The sequence below is a fragment of the Hyperoodon ampullatus genome (genome assembly GCF_949752795.1).
Source record: "Hyperoodon ampullatus genome assembly, chromosome: 8".
Classification (NCBI taxonomy): Eukaryota; Metazoa; Chordata; class Mammalia; order Artiodactyla; family Ziphiidae; genus Hyperoodon; species Hyperoodon ampullatus.
Genome location: NC_136921.1, coordinates 116768636 through 116786341, shown reverse-complemented (window position 1 = coordinate 116786341; position 17706 = coordinate 116768636). Strand labels below are relative to the sequence as shown.

Here is a 17706-nt window from a genome sequence, read left to right as displayed (position 1 = left end):
ATGAGTCACAGAGGTGTAAGGAGTCGGTCATTACATAATGTCTGCAGAGCTCTCAGAAGTGTGTGGAGCGCGTAGTAAGTACTGAGTAAGCGGAACATGCTTCTTGTGTCAGTTAGTGATCCTGCGCAGTAGGGGTGGGCGGTGGAGTGCGGGGGTGGTTGCTTGGTGCTGTGCCTAGCCAAGGGCATCGAAGTTGTAATCACAGCCATTTCCTCAAAGGTGTCTGCTCCTTGCTGGGCACCGATTGTGGCGTGTGTGTTCACTGACAGCACAGACACCCTCTGGTGGGCCGCTGTCACATGCCCATCTGACCCGTGGGGAAGGCGATGCAGAGATAGAGCTGGAGCCTGTGCTCTGACTACCGTGCGTGCGTATCGCCTCAGTTAAAGAGGATGTGGCCCTGGGGGTGTTCAGTCTGCAGGTAGACCCGAGGAGCTGTTGGCTCACTTCTCTTTCTCTTGGCCCAGGTTTACAGAGGTGGCAGCCCTGATGGCAGGTCCCCTGTGGCGGGCCACAGCCTTTGTGCAGAGACATAGGACGGCCCTGTTGGTGGGTTCCTGTGCAAGCCTGTTTGGGGCTCAGATCTCGTACCACCTCTTCCCGGATCCCGTGCTCCCGTGGCTGTACCAGTACTGGCCTCAGGGCCAGCCAGCCTCCCTGTCCCCAGAGCTGCAGAGCCTGTTCCAGGAGGTGCAGAAGGACATCGGGGTCCCCTCGGGCCACCGCTTCGAGGCCTTCACCACCTTCACCTTCCAGCCTGTGAGCGCCGGCTTCCCGAGACTCCCTGCCGGGGCCGTGGTGGGCATCCCCGCCAGCTTCCTGGGTGGCCCAGTGACCAACGCTGACCGGCCCGTGGTCGTCCACGGGCAGCGAGTGGACTGGCGGAGCCCAGCGGGCGCCCGGCTGAGAGATGCCCTGACCCTGTCCCACGACGCCCAGAAGTTCGCCTTGGCCAGGGAGGTGGTGCACCTGGAGAGCGGGGCGGCCGCCCTGCAGGCTCTGCCGGCCCCTGCCTGCCTGGTGGGCACCTGGGCGCTGGGCGTGGGGGCCAAGCACGCCCTGGGGCTCTACGGAGGCCCCATGAACTTGCGGGCTGCCTTCAACCTGGTGGCGGCAGTGGCGGGCTTCGTGGCCTATGCCTTGTCCACGGACTCCCTCACTCACGCGCTGGAAGCCTGGCTGGACCGCCGCACGGCCTCGCTGTCTGCAGCCTATGCCCGGGGCGGGGTGGAGTTCTACGAGAAGGTTCTGTCGGGCAACCTGGCCCTGCGCGGCCTCCTGGGCCGGTCCGGGGAGAAGCTGTACACGCCCAGCGGGAACGTGGTTCCCAGACACTGGTTCCGCATCAAACACCTGCCCTACACGGCCCGCCGGGACTCGGTGCTGCAGGTGTGGAGGGCGGCCCTCGGTCCCCGCAGTCCCTGAGGGCCTCGTGGCAGGGGCGGTTCCAGCCGGAGCAGGTACCACCCGCCCTGGACTGGGGGGGAGGGGGAGGGGGAGGGGCGCTCCCGGGGCCTCTGCCCCCGCAGCCCGGTGTCAGCAGACCTGCCGGCTGTGGAGCTCAGCAGCCCAGATTCTCCCCCAGGCACCGCTTTTGAGCTCAGTGACCTCGGACACGTCCCTTTATGAGTCTGAGCCTTGGTTTCCTCCACTGTAAAATGGGGGTGATGTGGACTCCCCGGCAGGATTGTGGGGTTGCGTGGGGGCCATTACGGAAGGGCCTGCGGGTGTGCCCTGAACAAGCGGAAGGCTGTCTTCTGGCTTTTTCCAGACGGCATTGCGGGTCAGGCCGCATCTCACCGCCAGAGGTGTTTGCAGGAGGCGACCGCCTCTCACGGCAGGAGTCACCCCGTAGTTTGCCTGGTGGTCACATCCCGATCTCCTCCTCCTGTGGTAGAGAGGCCGAGATGAGGAGCCGCTGCGGGCCGGAGAGCTGGGAGACGGAGCTCGCGGTGGGGCTGGAAGGGACGCGTACCCAGCGCCGGCGGCAGCGCGCAGAGGGCCGGGCGCCCCGCAGGCCTGGTGGTCGGGGCCCCAGGAGAGCCCCTGGGCCTGATGGGGAGAGAAGGTGTTGCTGGAACCCGGCGAGACCTCCTGGTAGGAGCGCTGGCCGAGCGGGGGGAAGGAACAGGCCTGCAAAGCCGAGGCCCTGCAGTCAGGAGCCTGGACGCGCAGAGCACAGAGCGGGCTTGGGGAGGAGAGGGCGGAGAGGGACGCTGGGGGCGGGGCGCTGAGGAGGGCGGGGCGGGGCAGGTGGGCAGTGGGCCAGGCTCGGTGTCCCGCTCGGGACCCAGTGGAGGCTGCCGCCTTGCCCGCTTGTCTGCCTCTAGCCCTCTGGATAAAGCAGACCCCACTTTTTTTTTTTTTCTATTTTATCTTTTTATTTTATTTTTTTAAACATGTTTATTGGAGTATAATTGCTTTACAATGGTGTGTTAATTTCTGCTGTATAACAAAGTGAATCAGCTATACATGTACATATATCCCCACATCTCTTCTTTCTTGTGTCTTCCTCCCTCCCACCCTCCCTATCCCACCCCTCAAGGTGGTCACAAAGCACCGAGCTGATCTCCCTGTGCTCTGCGGCTGCTTCCCACTAGCTATCTACCTTACGTTTGGTACTGTATATATGTCCATGCCTCTCTCTCGCTTTGTCACAGCTTACCCTTCCCCCTCCCCATATCCTCAAGTCCATTCTCTAGTAGGTCTGTGTCTTTATTCCTGTTTTACCACTAGGTTCTTCATGACATTTTTTTTCTTAGATTCCATATATATGTGTTAGCATACGGTATTTGTCTTTCTCTTTCTGACTTATTTCACTCTGTATGACAGACTCTAGGTCCATCCACCTCATTACAAATAGCTCAATTTCGTTTCTTTTTATGGCCGAGTAATATTCCATTCTATATATGTGCCACATCTTCTGTATCCATTCATCCGATGATGGACACTTAGGTTGTTTCCAGCTCCGGGCTATTGTCAGTAGAGCTGCAATGAACATTGTGGTACATGACTCTTTTTGAATTATGGTTTTCTCAGGGTATTTGCCCAGTAGTGGGATTGCTGGGTCATATGGTAATTCTATTGTTCATTTTTTAAGGAACTTCCATACTGTTCTCCATAGTGGCTGTATCAATTTACATTCCCACCAACAGTGCAAGAGGGTTCCCTTTTCTCCACACCCTCTCCAGCATTTATTGTTTGTAGATTTTTTGATGATGACCATTCTGACTGAAGACCCCACTTTTGATCCTTGGGCAGGAGACCCCAGCAGGAAAGGTGAGGAGGGTTGTTATGAGCAAGCCAGGCTCACTTGGTCATTTATGTGTTCTTTTTTTTTAAAATATTTATTTATTTATTTGGTTGCACCGGGTCTTAGTTGTGGCAGGTGGGCTCCTTAGTTGCAGCACGTGGGCTCCTTAGTTGTGGCACACGAACTCTTAGTTGCAGCATGCATGTGGGATCTAGTTCCCTGACCAGGGATCGAATCCGGCCCCCCTGCATTGGGAACACGGAGCCCCATCCACTGTGCCACCAGGGAAGTCCCTCGTGTGCTTTTTTTAAAATTTATTTTATTGAAGTATTGTTGATTTACAATGTTGTGTTAATTTCTGCTGTACAGCAAAGTGACTCCGTCATACATATATACATTCTTTTTTTATATTATTTTCCATGATGGTTTATCACAGGATATTGAATATAGTTCCCCGTGCTCTACAGTAGGACCTTGTTGCTTATCCGTCCTATATGTTTAATAGTTAGCATCTGCTAACCCCAAACTCCCAGTCCTTCCCTCCCCCAGCCCCTCCCCCTTGCCAACCACAAGTCTGTTTTCTATGTCTGTGTGTATATTTCTGTTTTGTAAATAAGTTCACTTGTATCATTTTTTCAGACTCCACATATAAGTGATATCATATGGTATTTGTCTTTCTCTGTCTGACTTACTTCACTTAGTATGATATTCTCTAGGTCCATCCATGTTGCTGCAAATGGCATTATTTCATTCTTTTTTATGGCTGAGTAGTATCCCATTGTATATATGGAGCACATTTTCTTTATCCATTCATCTGTCAATGGACATTTAGGTTTCTTCCATGTCTTGGTTATTGTGAATAGTGCTGCTGTGAATATTGGGGTGCATGTAATCTTTTCAAATCAGAGTTTTCTCAGGGTATATGCCCAGGAGTGGGATTGCTGGATCGTATGGCAACTCTTAGTTTTTGGAGGAACCTCCATACTGTTCTCCACAGTGGCTGCACCAATTTACATTCCCACCAACAGTGCAAGAGGGTTCCCTTTTCTCCACACTCTCTCCAGCATTTGTTATTTGTAGACTTTTTAATGATGGCCATTCTGACCAGCATGAGGTGATACCTCATTGTAGTTTTGATTTGCATCTCTCTAATAACGAACCACGTTGGGCATCTTTTCAAGCCATTCATGTATTCTTTTTGTTGGTGGTTATGTTTTCCCTGGAAGAGTTGAATAATTCAGGCCTGGTGCCAGTGTAACTCAGGACAAAGGGATTAAGCCACACCCAGGAAGGGCACAAAGCCAGCCCGGGAGGCCCACTCAGGCCGGCAGTCCCTGCAGAAGAGTGTGGATGAGGCAGGGGTGGCCTGATTCCTGCTGGGTCCTTGACCGTGGTCTGGGCTCAGCACTCCGGCCCCATTCTGGGTGAGCCTTGGGGTCCCCGCCCTGGGCCCCGGCACACGGGTTTCTGAGGGCAGAGCGCCCGCTCTCCCAGGGCCCTGGGCAGCAGCGCCCCCACCTGGCTGCTCTCAGTAACGCAGGAGCCGCGAGGAGGCCGGCGTTCCTGCTGCTCCGTCCAGGTGGGAGGGTAAGGGGCCCCAGCGTGGGGGGGGCAGGGAGGCGACCCCCTGAGACGGCCCCTTACTTGGCTCCGTCTACGCCAAGTCACCAACTTTGTCTCCACTCAGGGGCTGTTCCCAGACCTCACACGCTCCCCGCGGCCCAGCCGCAAACCTGGGCTGGCTGCGAGCCCCGTCTCCCGGGCATCCCCGCATCCTGCGCATCCCTGCCATCCGGCTCAGGCCCGTCCACTCCCAGGCAGAGCTCTCCCGCCGCAGCCCTGGCAGGCAGCTGTTGCTGAGAACTTGCTCTGGGCTGGACCTCCCCCCACCCACCCCTCCATCCCACGTCGTCTCTAAACCAGGGCCCAGCGGCCTCGTGATACCCCTGCCCAGCGGCTCCCGGCTCCATCCCTGCCCTCCCCAAGCGGTTCCTCACGTGGGCTTCCTGGCCATTCTCGCCACCTCCCCCAGCTCTTAGAAGCTCAGGTCTGACTGGGTTCTCTCCTGCTTAAAACCCTTTGCAGGATCCCTTTGTTTTCGGCCAAAGCCGAGCCTCCAAGCCTGGGCCCGCTCCGTGGAATCCGGCCCTACAAGCATGTGGGTTCCTCGCCTGCCCTCGCCGTCCCCACATGGGCCTCCGTCTGGGGCCCTCCGTCTGGGGCCCTCCGTCTGGGGCCCTCTCCGCTGGCCTGCCCTGTGCTCCCTCTGCAGGAGCCCTCAGGGACCGAGCCCACCGCGCCCTGCACCTCTTCCTAGCCTCTGCTGCCAATGGTAATTAAGTAAGGGAGCGCGGCTTAGCATCTCCTCTGCTGAAATGTACTGTCTGCAAGGGCAGCGTTGTGTGTCCCGTTGACAGCTCTGGACTGAGGCTCTCCAAGTTTTTGAATAAATGAACAAAGCTCTTAAGCTCCGACACACACGGGCCTGGCTCCTTAGGGTCTCTGAGCAAGTACAGTACAGCTGGCTGGATGCCCCGGGCAAGGCCATTACGAATCCTGTGACCCTGTCCTAGCTTCCCAACTTGGAACGTTTTCCAAGGGCACGGCCTGGCCCCGCTCTTCCATGGTTGCTGCCTTCATTGGGGAAACCAGGACACTTGTGGGTCCCTTTCCTTCCTATAGGGCACAGATCAGTTCTCAGGGCACCGGGGACCCCAAGAGGCTTTAGGGGAGGCTGAACCCCCCCAAATTCTGTGATATTTTGTGCCCCTACAGGCAGTTCAGGGTTGATCCCGGAAAGGCTTTGCAGCTGGGCCAGGTGGCAGGAATTTACCCTGTAAACGCTGCCCTACGTGTTTCCTTCTCAGATGCCTGCTGCAGACCTTAGTCATCAGCGCTCTACCTGGGACCCCAGAGAACGCCGTTCTAGTGTTATGTCCCACACACGTTCATGGTTCTCAGAGCTACGTCAGCACGCAGGTACTCCCCCCTTCCCCTGACACGGTCGGAATGCGGGGAAGGGAGTCCCAGGGTCCCGGTGCTGGCACTGGCCCTGCCCCTCCCTGCCCCTAGCAGGCTCCACTGCCTCTGTCCCCACCAGCCAGTGTCCACGATACAGGGCCGGCCGCGTGCAGCACGCCTGGAGCTGGGCGCATGCACGTGGGCTCCTGGTCTCCACGTGTGCACGTGTCAGAGGCTAGGTCCCAGGTGGGTGCACGGTCCTCACTCCGTGAGACCTCCTGCCTGCTGCATCCCCGGAGTCATGTTTATGGGGCCTTTATTGGGCACCAGACCCTGTGCTAGGTTCTCAGAGGTATTTTTTTTTAATTTACGCCAAATTGGAACATGTAGTTGGTAACATCCTTTTGATTTTGCAGGCAAGCAACTAGCACAGAAAGGTGAAGAAATTTCCCCCAGATCTCAAAGCTTTGTAAGTGGCAGAAGCAGGATTTGAAGCTGGCAGTCTGGTCCCAGGTCCCGTTCTCACAGCCCCGGACTTCCACTGCCCTGTTGACCCTGAAGGCTCCATGGTGCAGACTGGTACTGTGGCCTCTCTAGCCTTTCTCCCCACGCCACTGAGAGGTGACTTCGCAGCCTCCCCTCTTTTATCAGGAAAAAATGGTCCCGAGCCGAGCCTTCTGGAACTTCCAGGGGAGACCCAGCTGGCTGAAGAGGGGCCACCCAGTGCATCATGCTTAGGGCTGCGGTGGGGGCGGGGCAGAGGGGAGGGCTGTGACAGAGCCTTAGGAGGCAGAGAACACGGGGGGCGCGGCCGGGGCGGGCTCGAGTCCTGGTCCTGCCGCTTTCGCGGAGTGACCCCGAGCAAGGGACTTCACACCTCTGGTCCTGAGTTTCCTGTCTGTACAATGCGGACATGAATGTGTGTCGTGCAGCATTCTTCTGACAAGGAAAGTAAAATAAAACTTGCAAAATGTGAATCCCAGACTGGGTTTACAGTAAGCTTTCAAAGCAGATTGGTTCCTAAATGTTAGTGCTTTTAAGCGGTCCAGGGAGCAGGGTGTTCAGGTCTTGCAGTTGTGCCCAAATACCAGCAGTTTCTTGTGGTTGGAACCTTCCCAGAGAGCCCTCACCACCTCACACAGGGCTCCACTTCAAGCTCTCAGAGCCCCGGTGGGGGCAGGTCCCTACCTTACCCTCAGCTGCCACCTTCTGGGAAATTACTCAGCAGCAGCTGAGAGCAAAGGACCCAGGGGGCCCTGGGGAGACAGCGAACTGGAGAAGAGGGCATTATAATAGGAGATAGTGGGCTTCCCTGGTGGCGCAGTGGTTGAGAATCTGCCTAGTAATGCAGGGGGACATGGGTTCGAGCCTTGGTCTGGGAGGATCCCACATGCCACGGAAGCAACTAGGCCCGTGAGCCACAACTACTGAGCCTGCACGTCTGGAGCCTGTGCTCTGCAACAAGAGAGGCCGCGATAGTGAGAGGCCCATGCACCGCGATGAAGAGTGGCCCCCGCTTGCCACAACTAGAGAAAGCCCTCGCACAGAAACGAAGACCCAACACAGCAAAAATAAATTAATTAATAAACTCCTACCCCCAACATCTTGTTTAAAAAAAAAAAAAAGGAGATAGTGGGGTTTCTTTAATTGAGGTCTAGTTCATTTACAATGTTGTCTTAATTTGCGCTGTACAGCAAAGTGATTCACTTATATATATATACACATTTTTTTTCATGTTCTTTTCCACTATGGTTCATCACAGGATATTGAGTATAGTTCCTGTGCTCTACAGTAGGGCCTTGTTGTTATCCATTCTCTGTGTAATAGTTTGCATCTGCTCATCCCAAACCCCCAGTCCATCCCTCCCGCAACCCCCTGCCCCTTGGCAAACACAAGTCTGTTCTCTATGTCTGTGAGTCTGTTTCTGTTTCATAGATAAGTTCATTTGTGTCATATTTTAGATTCCACATATAAGTGATTTCATATTTGTCTTTCTCTGTCTGACTTACTTCACTTAGTATGAGAATCTCTAGGTCCATCCATGTTGCTGCAGATGGCATTGTTTCATTCTTTTTTATGGCTGAGTGGTACTCCATTGTACATGCACCACATATTTATAAAATGGGAGATGGTCTTTTACACCTACTTCACAGGTAATGTTTAAATCCTAGAACCTTCTGGATGAGTGAGGGTGTGGTAAAGTCGGTACAGCGTGTGCCCTTGGTGACACTGTAGGAAGCAGCCTCCCAGGTGGCCCCCAGTGGTCTCTGCTCCTGCTGTTCTCAGCCTGTGTTGTCCTCTCCTCTTGCTCCTCTTGATTTAAAACAACAGAATAGGGCAAGTGTGATTATGTTACAAAAGACTGTGGCTTCCGTCTTACTAGCAGACTGTTATCCTCTCAGACACGTGCTTTGATGAAGCGTCTTGCTGCGCTGGACAGGCCCGCATGGCACGGAAGTAAGGGCGGCCTCTGAGCCACAGCTGGCGGAGCGGTGAGGCCCTCAGTCCAGCAGCCCACAGGGAGCTGAATCCTGACAACAGCCGTGTGAGCTTGGAAGAAAATCCCTCCCCAGTCAGGTCTCAGGTGAGACCCCAGCCTTGGCTGGCGCCTCCACTGCAGCCCGTGACACCCCAAAGCAGAGGACACAGCTAAGCTATGCCTGGATCCTCAACCCACAGAAATGCTGAGACAGTCGTCGTGGGTTATGTTAAGCCTTCGTTTTATGGTAATGTTTCATGCACAGTAGGTAACTGACGCACATGGTTAATTGACATACTATGTTTAGGAAGCAATTTAGCAAAAGTTGACACGCCACATGGGTAACTTTAAACCTAGAAACTCATTCTAGAGCCGTCGTCCAGCAGAGACTAAATCAGATATGCCCAAAGATGTGCATAAGAGCACTACCTATAATATAAAAAAAAAATAGGGATAATGGAAATACTGAAAAATAGTGACTTAGGAAACTTTGGTATATTCATTTGTTGAATATTGTTCAGTCACTAAAAAGCATAAGTATGAAGACTATGGTAGAAACATGTAGAAATATTCTAAAAATCAAATGTTCTTAAAAATATGAAGTACAACATGCAAGAGGATTGCAATAATGTAAATATGGTAAAAGACCTGGAAGGAAATTCACAAAATTTCTGAAATTCAACATTTCATAAGAGAAAGTAATTCTGTACTGGTGGACTTTTGAATGGCTTTCTTCATCAGTATATACACAAGGACTGACCCCTATAGATGTATTAGTATAGATGGTATGAAGGCTCCCTCAGAGGGGTCCAAGGACCCACCCTGTCTCCCTGCAGCAAGGTGACAGATCCTGGCATCACTGCTTTCGGCCTATATCCTTGGGGTGTGGCCAAGCTTCTGCCTGTCAGTTACCGTGGCAATCAGGAAACGTGCTGCTCAGATCTGCTGTGGGAGCAGAATTGACTGACAGTCCCAGCTGCTGTGTCTCTAGATCCACCACCACGCTTTCACTGAGGCCGTGCCTCTCGCGGGCTGCTTTCAGGCAGGGGTTGATCCTGGTGCAGTACTCACGCAAGCCCATTCTGGTAAACTGTGGGACTCCTCCAGTGGTGGGCTGTGGCTCAAGGACACCCCAGTGGCCTGGGCAGATCCTTCTTAGAACTGCTCTGAGGTCTGAGACCCTTCCACCCAGGGCTCCTTCCTCCCCCACCTCCTTCACAGATGTCAGCCCTGCTTTGTGGCTTGACGGCTCTCCCCACATTCTGTTCCCCCAACCCTGTCCTCATAGGCATGTCCCCCAGCACACCTCTTACTCAGGTAATCCCGTCTCGGTGTCTCTTTCCCAGAGGATCTGAGCTAACAGTTACCCCTCCCTCAGTTGGGTGCTCTGTGAGGCCCGGGGGGCGCACCCTGCCCTGTCTGCCCCTTGGGTGCGCAGACCTGCAGAAGTAAACCTGCAGTGACAACACGGTGCAGTGAAGGTTAGTGTGGAAGCACAGGGGAGGGTGCCTAACTCAGCCTGGGCTGGAAGTGGCCAGAAAGGACTCCCCAGAGGAGGGGCCCCTGTTGCTGAAACCCTCAGTGTGAGTCGAAAGAACCCAATGCTGATAGTTAATATTAAATATGTATGTAGCACAGATGTGCCAGACCCTTTACATGTGTTAATTCACGTAATCCCTGCAACAGTCCTCTTATCCCCATTTTACAGATGGGAAGATCCAGGCATAGACAAATGAAGTGGTTTTCCTCCAGCCAGTGCTAGACTTGGGGTCTGAACCCAGGTGGTCTGGCCCTAGAGGTTGTGCTCTTAGCCACTGGACCATGTTAGCCAGAGACAGGCTATGGGAATAGCTTGTACAAAAGCTAGAAACAAGACAGTTCGTGTGGTTTTTGTGTCAGCCAGGGCCCAACTGGGAGACTGAAAGCCCACAGTAATTTGAACAGGGAAAGCTCAATATGAAGAATTATTATTGTTGACAGTGGGTTGAGAGGCCCAGGCAGGAGCAGAGAGACCGGTTTGCAGGGCGGGGAGGGGGGCACTGCGATACCAGAGGAGGCATGAGGCTGGCCTGAGCTTGGCAGTGGAGATGGAAAGAGGCAAGACGCAGACTACAGTTAGGAGGCAGTATGGGTGAAATTCGGTGATAGACTGGGTCTGGGGGTGTGGCAGAGGAAGGTCAGAGGTCAAGGGTCAGGAATGTCTCCTGGGTTCCCGGTTGATAGATGGGTGACTGAGGTCTGCCCTTCCTTCTCTCTGCTGCAGAGCTCACGGACACTGGATCCCATTCTCCTCCTGTCTCCTGGGCATCCCTCCTTCCTTACTGATTATGCCTCCTTGGAAACGCAGTTTTGTTGTTGATGATGATGATGGTGGTGATGATGGTGATGTTGATGATGATGATGGTGGTGATGATGGTGATGGTGATATGATGGTGATGGTGATATGGTGATGATGGTGGTGATGATGGTGTGATGGTGATGATGGTGTGATGGTGATGGTGATATGATGGTGATGGTGGTGATGATGATGGTGATGATGATGGTGATTGTGGTGATGATGGTGATGGTGATGATGGTGATGATGATGGTGATGGTGATGATGGTGATGATGATGGTGATGGTGATATGGTGATGATGGTGGTGATGATGGTGTGATGGTGATGATGGTGTGATGGTGATGGTGATATGATGGTGATGGTGATGGTGGTGATGATGATGGTGATGATGATGGTGATGGTGATATGGTGATGGTGATGAGGATGATGGTGATGATGGTGGTGATAATGATGGTGATGATGGTGATGGTGATATGATGGTGATGGTGATGGTGGTGATGATGGTGATGATGATGGTGTGATGGTGATGACGGTGTGATGGTGATGGTGGTGATGATGGTGATGATGGTGATGGTGATGATGGAGATGAGGGTGATGGTGATGGTGGTGGTGGTGATGATGATGTTGATGATGATGGAGATGATGGTGGTGATGATGATGGTGATGGTGATATTATGGTGATGGTGATGATGGAGATGATGGTGGTGATGGTGGTGATGATGATGGTGATGGTGGTGATGGTGATATTATGGTGATGATGATGGTGATATGATGGTGATGGTGATGATAGTGATGATGATGGTGATGGTGATTGAAGCCTTTCAATGCACTGGGAGCTTGAGAGTTCCCAGATTGAGGCAGCACCCACAGATTGTTCAGAGCAAAGGCCAATGGGGATGAGTAGCTGTGCCCATAGGCTTGATCCTGCTGATGCAGCAGGCCTGGGGGACACAAGCTTATCTTTTGCAGTTCCTGGGGCCACCTGGACTCAAAACCATCCTGACTCTGGACTTCTTCCAGTCCCACCCCCGTAGAGCCTTTGTTCCCCAGAGGGCCCTCTACAAGTCAGAGGTAAACTGCATCAGTGGATCGACTCATGCTGTCACCCACCTGCACATACCCCTCCCCCGACCTGCTGCAGAGACAGTTGCCCCTGCTGGGCACTGCCGGCCTTGTCAAGGGCTGGAGGGTGCTCAGCTGGGGCCAGAGCCTACGTGGAGGGAGGGAGGGGGCCGGGCATCCACACACTGCACAGACAGCAATATCATTGCTTTATAGTCAGACCCTCTGTATTAATGGACTTTACTGCTGTCACCAAACAAGACCAACCAGAGTCTGATGCCTTGCCACTGACCCCTTGACCGGCTAGTTCAACACAGACATTTCCAGCGTGACTGTAATTATGCTCTCACACAGCACGATCCAGTGGACGCTCTGTATCTGCTTTCTGGCTCGGTTTTCCAAGCACTCAAATCAATGTCAGTTTTGAATTTTCCCTAACATTATCCACACGTGGATCCTAGGCCTTTTTCCCAACACAGGGTCTCCCTCACTTTCCTGGGTCGCTGAGCTTACGTGCCCTGAGCTGGCCCCCTTCAGAGCCGAGCACACCACTGGAGGCCCCTTCTGGTTCCAACTGCTTGTGCGCAGGCCTGCGGCCTGAAATAAGTATGTCTTTGTCGATGTACTTAGGTAAGAAAACACGGGAATCGGGGTCCTGGGAGACTGGGGTCGACGGGGGTGTGGGGCGGCCTCGGCCAGGGGCTGACCCTGCAGGTGCATCTCCAGGAAGCCTTTAGCCTCAGGACCAGCCCAGAACCTGGTTGTGCAGCTTACTACCACGGGCACATTACTTCTCTGTACCTCGGTTTCCCGTCTGTAAATGGGAATAATGGCGACGCCCACCTCCCGGATTTCTTTTAAGAGGTTAATAAGTTGATACTTGTAAAGCGCTTCGAACGGTTCCTGGCACAGAGTTAAAGCTGAGGAAGTGGAGGATGACTTGTATTCCCCGAGATGCGGTTGCCACACGGCACCTTTGGAAACGTCTCCGCTGGTTGTGAGGGGGGTCGGGCTGGCAGTACTGCCCTGCACAGAGCTCTCACCCCCCCCGGCAGAGCCTCACTCGTGTGTCTGACACCTTCACCAGCCCCCGGCCTCTCTAGGGGCAGCCACCAGGGCACCCCAGCCTTTATTCCCTGGACCTGACATCGTCTTCGGGGTTCAGGAAGTGTCGGCCGAATCCAGGACTGAGTCGCGCGTGGCGGGAAGGCCTGTGACAAACGGGCAGACAGACCCCAGCGGTGCTGTCCTGTGAGGGTTGGCTCAGCCCGCGTTTCTCGGGTGCACGGGAGAGTGGCTGCTGAGCAAGGCGTCTAAACCCCAGTCTTGTCCCCTCCGGATAAAGCACCTCCAAAGCGGCCCCAGTGCCTTCTGACACTGCTCCCAGCGGCAGCTGCAGGCTGCCTCGGCATCAGCCCGCAGGTCTGGACCGGCTGACTGCCCTGTGCGGGCCCCTGCGGAGGGAGGGTGTCCCAGGCCTGAGACCTGGACTGGGCCCCTGCGGAGGAAGCTTGTCAGATGCCCCGGGTGGCAGAGGGGCACAGCTCAGAGCCCCAGTGGGACTCAGGCCACAGCTGCGCCCCCAACCCCGCCCCTCCTGCAGACCCAGCGCTTCCCCGCCTCCAGCTCCTGTCCAACCCGTTTTGGATCTGGGCCCTAAGGCTCCCTCTGCAGGCCGAGCGAGTGCCAGGAGCCATCTGCTGCATAAGCCTGCGGGCTGGCGTGCACACCAATTGATTGTGTTTTGCCTCCTGATGAGGTCTTCAGTTGAGCCAAGGTATCAGAGGCTACATTAACCTGAGGAAGGCAGGGGAGGGCGGAGGCAAGAAGCCCAGGGACAGCTGAGGCAGCCCAGCAGGCAGGAGGCCCGTGAGAGCACGAGGCCCACGGCCCCGTGCCCCTGCCTGGACTGACGCTGGGCCGGCCCTCCGCAAAGCTGGCAGAGCCCGTGGCTTCCCCAGGGCCTGGCGGGCAGCCGTCCCCTAGGCCTGCCCTGGCCAGTCCCCCGTGGAGCTCCCTCCACTGACCAGTATCACCCCCGCAGGTAGGAAGCAGCCGCGCCACTCCAGCTGTTTCCTTACATTATCTATGTAAATGACCGCAACCCCCTTAAAGAGATGCAGGGTTACGCCCCTGGTCCAGTTGGGAAGCAGCGGCTCAGAGAAGCTAGGTAACTTGCCCATGGACACACAGCTGTTGCTGGTGCGGCCACGACGGGCCCCCCGGAGCCCCGACGTGATGCCTGTGCTGTTTCCTCTGTCAAGGCTGCAGCCTCACCGGGGAAGCAGGGATCACCCTGGGTTTCCACAGCTGGGACGGCAGCACCCTTTTTTGAAGCAGCAAAGCCTCCTGCAGACCCCAGGGAGCCCCAACCCCTCCTGGGACATCCGTGGTGAACAGATTCGGAGCAGTAGCGTGGGGGGCACCCAGGAACCCCGACTGGAGCATTTCAGTCGCCGGGTCACTGCTTTGTCCTCTGGGGATATGATGCTGGCCTGAGGTCTCGCTTTGAAACCCAGTCCCCCTAAAACCGCGTTCCCCTGCTGAGTTTACGAGTGATCTCAGCCCCGGACCTTATTCCCTTTCTCGTCTCCTCTGACCTCAATCCTGTGCTCACTGAACACCAAGCAACCAGAGTCAGAGGAGGACAGTTGCTGTTGTCGGCAGGGTGATAATATCGTTAGTGAACTCAAATTGCTGGTGCAGACATCACCGCTGATGTACACACGCAGGGTGTCTCTGCAGCACAGGATGAGCTCACACACCCGTCACTGCTGGGAGTGGGTTGTGCTGTGTGCATTTGTGTAACGCTGTGGTGGAGGTGCTGTCCCCACGTGCTCCCTCCCCCTTTGAGGGCAGCTGTGAGCCATGAGGGGTCGCTTCCCTGGGAAAGCATCTGACAGCCAGGGGTCTCCATCCCCCCTTTACCCAGCCCGCGTGGTTTCGCAGCCCAGATCTGGGGGTTACTTGTTACCACGGAATTAGGTCCTCCTTCCCGCCCCTCGACCACACGGAAGAGCCCAACTACAAGAGTCAAACTCTCTCGGCTTAGACAGCTCACGTTCACTGGGGTGTGAGACGCTCATGAATAGGAGGTGAGGCTTCTGCTCACGGAAGCAGCCTGCAAATCCTGAACACCCTTACCGCTCAGACCCTCACAGCCTGGTGTCAGCTGATGCCGCAAAGCCTTTCTGAAAACAAACGTCAAGAAGTGATTGAGCAAGACAGAGCCTCTAGAAATGCCTCGTTTATGGGTGTGTGAGAAGGTCTTGGTGTCTTTCTCTTTTTTTCCATTGGAAGAGCATGAGCTCAACTAAGGTGACAGCCCTGGAATGCGAACAGAACCGGCCGCCCCCACCCCACCGCCCCCTGCCTTCACACCCGGCTCTGAGACGCTGGAAGCAGACTTCAGGGGCTGTCTTCCTGCTCGCGGTTCGAGCACCACCCCCGCCCCGTTCCCATGGCAGCCTGGCACGTTCCACTGCACTCTTCACACCGCACCCCGTCTGGTCCCTTGTCAGGCTCTCCCAACTGGGCTGTGAACGCCGGGCGCCTGGCGGGCGGGCGCGCCTTCCTGCCTCTCGGCCACCTGGCTGAGCACCTGGCAGGCTCTAGGTGGGAGCTGGGGGTGGGCAAGAGCGGAGAGGCCAGAGGAAGCCCCACGAGGGGAGGAGCCCCTGTGGGCCTGAGGGCCACCGCACCCCAAAGCATTTACCGAGCACCCCTGGGTACCGTCACAGTGCGTGGCTCTGGGGGAAAGTCCAGGTTCGTAAGATGCGGTCATCAGCTTACAAACACTTTCACGTGTTTTGAACTTCACACACTGTCGTGAGTAAATTGTACACAGCCCGTTTACCTGAGAAGAGTGGTTCTACAGAGTTCACGTGAGGTGTAACAGAAGGGGTGGGAGCCTTGGGCCACGCACGTGTTTTGAGTCCCCAGCCAGCCTCGGACCTGGTGGAGCTTCATGGCCCTGGTTTCTGGGGGTGGCAGCTCTGCAGCCACACCCTTCTTACGGTGCCCCAGCCTGGCCCGGGACCTAGGATGGCAGGACTTGCCAGACAAGACGTGCACGGGCGCCCTGAGTCAGGGCTGGCCCAGGCCTGCACCACCTCACGCCCAGGTCCACAGAGCACCCTCCAGGGCCCAGACGAGGAGGCAGGCAGCTTGGATGGGGCGTGTCTGGAAATCCCAGGGCCCAGAGGTGATATCCGACCCGAGGGGCCGTGCCCTGGGAGCTGGGGCTGGGTGGACAGTGGCTGAGCTCGTTGCTGAGAGCCCTGTGTGTCCCAGGACTGACCCGGGGGACCGTCAGTTGCCAGTATTGTCACCCGCCTCACGGTGACCACGGGGGCAGCCCGACCCTCCATCCATCAGCACACAGTTCTCGAGCCCTGACTATGCACCAGGCTGTGTTCTAGGCCCTGCAACCATGGCGATGGAGAAACATCCCTGCCTTTATATTCCCGTGAGGGGCACAGACAGTAAGCAAGGAACAGGCCATCGTGGAGCCCGCGAGACCACGCGCAGGGCTGCTGTGGGACAAGGAGGCAGAGGTGCTGGCTCGGGGGACAAGACTGGCCGAGAGAGGCCCACACGGAGGAGGGGACCTCGGGGCAGAGCTGAACGGAGTGAGGGAGCCAAGTGGACACGGGTGGGGGGCGTTCCCAGCAGAGGGAGGGGCCAGGCCAAGGCCCTGGGGCAGGAGTGAGCCTGGCATGCCTGGGGCAGCAGGAACTGGAGATGCCGAGCGGGGCGGAGCTCAGCCTTCCCGGGGCACCTTCGTTTCTCTGCACCCTGCGCTTGGAGTCAGCTGTCTCTGGCCAGGGAAGCAGCCTGCCTGGATAAAACTCTCCACGGTTGCCTGTGGCCTGAAGCGGCCACCTGCAGGCCGGCGCTGAGTGCCCGGCGCACCTTGGGGACATCCAAAGACGCGGCCCCCAGGGGTCCCCGTCTCACCCAGCTCGCCCTTCAACGGAACTGCCGCAAGCCAGGGAAACCACAGACTTGGAGGGATGGAGGGCTTCTGGCCTTGCTCCGTCCACCGCCTGCTTTGGTCACCAGCTCCATGTAACCCCGGGCTGTCTTCCTCACCTGCAGGCATTTCCTCTGCAGCCTTCAGGCCTGCTCTCCGTCCCCTGTCTGTGCGCTGCAGGCCCTCCCCTTTCTGCCAGCCTGGGGGCTCCTCTGCAGGCGGCCTCCCCGTCTCTCTCCTTCTCCTGAGGTGCCTGTTTCTCCCCTTGTACGCAAGCACCCAGCATTGCTGCCGCTGCAGGAGAGAATCTCCAGAAATTCTGGTTGAACAGCAGGGAAAAGAAGCTGGCTGTTGGCTCGCTGGTTCTGGTGACCGGACCTCAGGGTGGACAGAACCGGGAGATGGGGACACAGACCATGGAAGGAGGGCAGGGACAGGAGGGGTCGTGCAGGAGACTGCAGGCTCCCGAGGTGACGCATCCCTGAGTCCGCAGTTTCCTTGTGCTGGGCTAGGAGCCTGGGGGTCCCGCGGCGCTGGCCGAGGCGTCCCCAGACACTCAAACCAGGCTTGTGCACCTGGCGGGCATGCACGTCTGCATCTGCCAGCAAGTAGCATGTGGTCCCTGGTCATCTGTGCTCAC

The 17706-nt window shown here is 56.1% G+C and overlaps 1 protein-coding gene across 2 annotated transcripts; it reads left to right on the top strand.

Moving 5' to 3' along the window:
• Positions 1-483: 483 nt before the first annotated feature.
• On the top strand, positions 484-6947 carry TMEM177 (transmembrane protein 177; the record flags this gene model as incomplete). 2 transcript variants are annotated; one of them, XR_013811046.1, is made up of 3 exons in its annotated part: positions 484-1460; positions 6121-6232; positions 6631-6947. XR_013811046.1 is itself a non-coding variant. In XM_079710291.1 (2 exons), the coding sequence occupies one exon, from the start codon at positions 490-492 to the stop codon at positions 1423-1425; it is 936 nt and encodes a 311-aa protein (XP_079566417.1). In that variant the 3' UTR covers positions 1426-1460; positions 5339-5700. The 2 variants fall into 2 exon arrangements, 1 of the variants encoding a protein (XP_079566417.1); XM_079710291.1 differs by lacking the exons at positions 6121-6232; positions 6631-6947 and adding an exon at positions 5339-5700 and having other exon boundaries at positions 490-1460.
• Positions 6948-17706: the final 10759 nt, after the last annotated feature.